Below are 6,078 nucleotides of genomic sequence, written 5' to 3' on the forward strand. Positions count from 1 at the left end.
CTTATGCAAGATTAGGCCTATAGCTTTCATGAGTCGAGCCCTCAAGGGGAAAATATTGCACTTGTCAACATATGAGAAGGAATTGTTTGCATTGGTGTTGACAGTAAAGAAATGGAGGCCATACCTCCTAGAATAGCAGTTCAAAATTAGGACAGACCAGCAGTTTAAAGTACCTTCTAGAGTAGCGGGTGGGCACTCCAACTCAACAAAGGTGAATTTCCAAGCTACTAGGTGGAAAAAACAAGAAGGCAGCAGATGGATGGATCAATGAAGAAAAGGACTCAAGGCAGTATTTTTGCAATATCAAAACCGGTAGGCAATTGGACAGAAGAGTTAAAAAAGGAGTACCTCAAAGATAAGGTTATTGAAGCAGTTGATGGAGAGAGCTGGACTCCAACAAGTACTTAAAGAACAATGGAATCTTTTCTTTATAAAGGAAGAGTTCACCTGGGAACCCTCACGGAGCTTCAGGAACAGGTCCTACACGGTAGACAAAGGGATACCATAAAACACTAGAAAGGGTGAAGAGATTTGCCAGACATGGAATTTGTGGAGGGGCTCCCAATCGCGCAAAGGTTCAACATCACCATGGTCGTAGTGGACAGACTGTCCAAAACGTGCATCTCATTCCCGAGTCACCCCTACACAACAACTTTTGTGGCCAATCAATCACACAACCAAGTTTTCAACCAAGTGACAGGGATCCGATTTTTACGTCTTTTTTTTTTTTTTTTTTGAATCAAGCTTGCTATGAGCTTAGCCTACCATCCCCAATCAGATGAACAAAAAGATGTGAACAAAGGCGTTCCGAAAAGGCAAACTAAAGGATTGATCACGGTGGTTGGCCCTCGCCCGGTGGTCTTACAAGTACTGGTGTCCATTCTTCCACCAAGCTGCCGCCTTTCGATGCCCCCCTCTATGGATACCCACCCCCAAAGCTTCTTCGTTTATAGTTGACGCAATGGAAGAGATATTAAAGACACAAGATCAAATCCTACAGATGCGTTCAGGTGTCTGAGGTAGTTTGGGTCATTTGTCTTCCATATTGTACGACTGTTAGTAGTGGCTATTGGGCAAGTTATCCTTCGAGTCTTGTTACCGTAATTGGGTCAGTTTGGTCAATTGAAGTGTAAGGGAGAGAAAGAAAAAGAAGAAAAGCCCCATGACTGAAGTGTAACTGTGCAGAAATTAAAGCTCTCATGCTGTCACTCGAAATATCAAAATGATAGGTCCCATTACACATAAAAATAAATAAAATCAACCCAGCATCCATTTATATTTTCATCATCAACAGGACAATTCAGAAATCAAAAATTAGATGATTCTCTCAGACTTCAAAAACTTAAATTAGGGCCCCTCAAATGAAGTTCTTGATCAATTTCAATTCAATCTAACCTACAAAAACCTGATTAATCATTTGTTTGAAGAACACAACAATTGAGTACCATGAAAAATTACATAGGAGTGCTAATCTTGAAAAAAGTAAAAGAAATAAAAGGGCAATACAACAGGTTCACATGTAAATATCAGATTGATGTATACTTAGGGGTGTCTTACACCTTTTTATAAAATCTCCATCACTTACAAAAAAAAAAAAAAAAATGTAAATATCAGATTCATACAAAAAGACTACAAGTTACAGAGATAACTAATATTGTTGATCCAGATATATAAACCTGCATAGCCAAAAAGAAAACAAAAAAGAAAGCTCACTAATGAAGTCAACGGAACGTGCAGCAACTTTAGTAATTTATATACACATACTTATCAATTTTAAACTAAAAATAATAATCTTAATACTGTAATGCCTACTACGGAAATCACCTATAGGACAGTAAAAGAAAAGAAGTTAAGACTAAAACGAGGACTATCATGCAGAACAGACAAAAATTAATGCTTAAAGGTCTTTCCAAACATTAAAATCAGTAGATGAGCTGCTATAATTTACAACACTGTCTTGACATCCTATAAAGAATGAACTCCGTATTGGATCCATGTTTACTAAAGCATGGGCAGTTCCACTTGGACTAGCTGCAACAGCAACCTCATCTGCACCAATCATCGCTTCAGCAAAACCTTTACCAACTACTTGGCTGTTCTCCAACTGCCATTTCCTCACAAATAACATTTACAGAATTATAAAAAAGCCAAAAGAATAGGAAAATATTGATATATCAGATTCCTTAATTTACATTGTTGAATTTAGGCAATTTTCATTTGGATTACATATACCATCCTCATTGTACCATATAAAAACCAGACTGTATCCCCTCATTGTACTATATAAAAACCAAATGGGTCCTTTTCCAATCTCAAGTGCCCTGATGTCACAGATAGATACTTCATTACGGTATAGTGACTTAAATAACTAGCCCATCACTCTATTACTTATGTTGATTTTGTTTGGTAGAAAATAAGGCATAACACAATCGTGACTTCGATCAGAAACTATTCTATTTACCCAAGTATAAAATGGGACAAATGGGAAAAGGAAACAACAAAAAACATATTGACTGGAGTTAACTAGTATATATTGTCAACTCGCAAAGTCCAATTTCCATGCTAAATGTCTTATCTTCAAGCATAAGCATGGCTGGTTATCAATTCGACGAAGGGGGGGTTGTGATAGGTAGAGACAGCCAAATTAATCGGACATAGACATAAATCATTGAAATTTTCAAACTGACAGAAAGCCATTCATATACAGTATTCAAGTAGCTGACCGCATATGGTTGAGATTGAGACTCAATTGAGTTAAGCTGAGTTGTCTAGTTGTAGACACTCCTTGGTATAAATTAGACCCTTGTTCTTTTTTTTCTTTGGAAAGTACATAACTTTTCTTCTTTTTTCTTTTCGTAAGTAAACAAATTTCATTCAATGACGAATGTGCGCAGCCTAAGTACACAGAGAGTATACAAAAAAGATATATAACTTAGCACTCATTAGATAAGTTCCATCCCGAGAAATAGACCTGACATCATAATTTTAATAAGGTAAACCATTACATTGGATTGAAAAATTGAATGCGAAATACTGTTAACTTCTCAGGCTTCCGTTGTGTCATTCAAGCAAAACCTTTTTACCAATTTGATACTATTCATTTCAATCCCTAATTTCGTTGTGTGGCATGATAAAGAATGCATCCAAAAAGGAGAATTCAAAAAATCAGTAGAGTTCACATCCACAGAAGCAAGCCGATATGCTATTTTCCCTTCAAGTAAAGCAAGAGCTTACCCTGAATTTCGTTTTTGCACCCCAAATGACAAATGTCTCGTTACAGGTATAGTGTCTGTGATTTCCCCTCACAGCACCAGGCCGAATTTCTCCAAGATGAACCGAAGTACAAGTAACAGCCCCACCTGTAAAGAAACGTATTCCTGTGTCAAACTGTAGAATATCACGTAAAAACTATCAGAATTATGATTACATACAGAATGTTTACAGAACAGAGAGAATTGGTTTCAATCTTTCATTGAATTGTATTGGAAAAAATTGAGTCTAAAACTTTACAAAGAGATATTTATACATACACATTCTGCAGTAAAGAAAGATAGCAGAAAAGAAACTATAGTTCAGCTAACTAGCTAAGTTAACCTCTAACTAACTATGTTAACAAGATACAAACAGCTAGCATAACAGAAAGAAAAAATAGACAGCTCATTCTACACGTGCTCTCATACTACACGTGTTATTTAATACCCCCCCTCAAGATGAACAATGTATGTTAAGGATGTTCATCTTGGATAAGAGCAAATGAAAAATATCGGAACCAAGAGCTTTAGTAAATAGAAATCGAGAAGCTAACAGTATATCCATTATTTTGTACTTTTTAAAAAAAAAAAAAAAAAAAATTCAATAGAAAGATTGTACCGGTATGTTGAGCAACCAAATATGTGAAAACCCATAACACAATATGAACCTTGGTGCGTATGTATAAGAATGTACCCGAAATGCCAGAATGAAGGGCAAGAGAGATGGGATTGAGCGACCAACCCCGCTCGTCTTTTGCGAGCGTGGAAGGAAACCCAGAACTGAATCTGACCAAATTGGCCTTTGTGTCATCCTCTTTGCTCCACTTGTTGTCGAGGACGCGGGAGAAAGGGGGAGGGGAGAAGTGGGAGGAGTGCTGGAGTCTGAGAGAGAGCCACGTGAGGAGGAGGAAGACTGAGAGAAGAAAGGGGAAGGCCTGGGGCTTCTTCAGGTAGTAAACCGCAAGGGATGAGACCGAGTGTGAATGTGATGAGTTCTGAAACATTGGGCCGTCTTACCTCTGATTGTTTGTGTATCAGTTCCTCCTAGGGTTTCCCAATTCCCATCATCATCATCATCTCTTTCCCCGACCGTTTTTTTTTCTGTGTTTTTATGTTACTGATTCAATATTTCTGCAGTGAATCTGTTGTACATTATTAAGTATAAAATAAAAATATTAACAGTAAAATAAATTCTATCCATTTTTTTTTCTTTTAAAATAAATTATTTCCATTTGCTTTGAAAGGAAGAAGATATTATTTTAAAATAATAATAATAATATAAAAAAATATATATATATATAGTTCGAATTGTCAAATTTCGAATTTGACTGAGTTGTTGCAAAAGTCGAATTAAATATAATTTTTTAATTAAAAATTAAAAATATAATAAATCAACATGAAGGGATAAAGTTAAACAACTTTTCTTTTATAATATGATATTTCCCACATTTAGAGAATTTTTAATTTCTTTTAATTGTAATTTGTTATATTATATGTCCATATAACAAAATTTCAACCTTTTAATTAAATTAAGATTTTATAACTCTCACTATGGGCCAAGATGATGTATACTTATTCTTTAAACTCATACGCATATTTTGATGGGGTATAATGAACAAATTAAGAAAATGCTAATGCTAATGGATTGGTAAACTCACAATGATAATTTGAAGATCGATGGTCACTTTTGCAAAGAGAAATGCTAAAAACTACGCTCCTATTTCACCCTTGTTCTATCTTTTAATAAAGTTTGATGAACATTGTCACACCAACACAATTAAATAATAATGTAGCTTTTAGCATTACTCCTTTGCAAATGGATGATCAATAAAATAAAGCCCCATGTGATCCTTCCCTCATCCCCTTATTCCTTGTAACAACCCCTATCATCCTCCAATTTCTCCGCTACTCCTCGTTGCCCCTCCCCCCATTACAGTTATTGTAACCCCCTCCCCCACTTGCCATATCTTCCATGTTATCGGATTTCCCTTCCAGATGACTCTCTATCTCTCCTTTCAGCAATTTCTTTTCTATATAACCCAAACAAGCCAATACACATAACTTTCTTCCTTCACTCACCACCTCTTGACTTCAATTCACAAAGACTCTCACAATCAGCACCTTCAACTTTTAACCACCACATTGTCTTACACCCACCAAGCTCATTGGAATTTGAATGACAAGAACCAAGTTCAACCATCAAGCTCTAGAAAGTCTGTTCGGTGTTTGGGTTCTATTTTAAGGACCAATTTGTGCTTAGGGTGGTGTTAGGAAGTGAGTTTAGGAATTGGAACATGCTAGATAGGTTAAAGGATAACTGTTTTGGAGTTTTAGAGTTTATGTCCAAAGAACGTTCGAACGGTCTAAGCACTAATCAAACAATCATAATGTTTGAACGTTGCAAGGAACAATCAAACGATCCTAGTAATGATCAAACGATCAGACCAGCTGATTGTCTAGAAGTCTAAATTTTTTGTTTTAAATGGATTTTAGTCTAGACGTGTGACTAACAGTAGAACTTTTCACAAGCGACGGTGTTGGAGGATTCAAAGATATTATTTACTAAGGAGACCCTTACGACCAAGGTAAGTAAAACTCATGTGATACTATTTATCGACATTTTTAAGCATACCTATATTTTATATCAAACGTGCATATTTTATACAATTTTAAAATACTTTATGATATAACACATGAACCCTAAGTTTCTAACTAAAGCTAATGATTTTGAAAAATAAAGTGACTTCTAAATTGCGGTGTGTGTGTGTGTGTGTATGCAATGTGTAACAAAATATCATAAGTGCATAATTTAAATGAGACAGATATT

The 6,078-nt window shown here is 35.8% G+C and overlaps 1 protein-coding gene across 1 annotated transcript; it reads right to left on the bottom strand.

The window, feature by feature from the left end:
• Positions 1–1,732: 1,732 nt before the first annotated feature.
• LOC133873526 (uncharacterized) lies at positions 1,733–4,372 on the bottom strand. The gene is made up of 3 exons (XM_062311239.1): positions 3,946–4,372; positions 3,235–3,359; positions 1,733–2,104 (listed from the first exon to the last, which is right to left on the bottom strand). Exons 1-3 carry the CDS (start codon positions 4,253–4,255, stop codon positions 1,898–1,900), a joined length of 642 nt encoding a protein of 213 aa, XP_062167223.1. The 5' UTR covers positions 4,256–4,372; the 3' UTR covers positions 1,733–1,897.
• Positions 4,373–6,078: the final 1,706 nt, after the last annotated feature.

The sequence above is a fragment of the Alnus glutinosa genome, chromosome 7, assembly GCF_958979055.1.
Source record: "Alnus glutinosa chromosome 7, dhAlnGlut1.1, whole genome shotgun sequence".
Taxonomy (NCBI): domain Eukaryota; kingdom Viridiplantae; phylum Streptophyta; class Magnoliopsida; order Fagales; family Betulaceae; genus Alnus; species Alnus glutinosa.

What these genes read in the sequence shown, in the direction of transcription:
- LOC133873526 (XM_062311239.1), bottom strand. Translation starts at nt 4,255, where the DNA reads ATGTTTCAGAACTCATCACATTCACACTCGGTCTCATCCCTTGCGGTT. An exon ending in CCTTCATTCTGGCATTTCGG is followed by an intron (nt 3,360 to 3,945) that starts GTACATTCTTAT and finishes GTTTCTTTACAG; the next exon opens with GTGGGGCTGTTACTTGTACT. An exon ending in GTGCAAAAACGAAATTCAGG is followed by an intron (nt 2,105 to 3,234) that starts GTAAGCTCTTGC and finishes AGGAAATGGCAG; the next exon opens with TTGGAGAACAGCCAAGTAGT.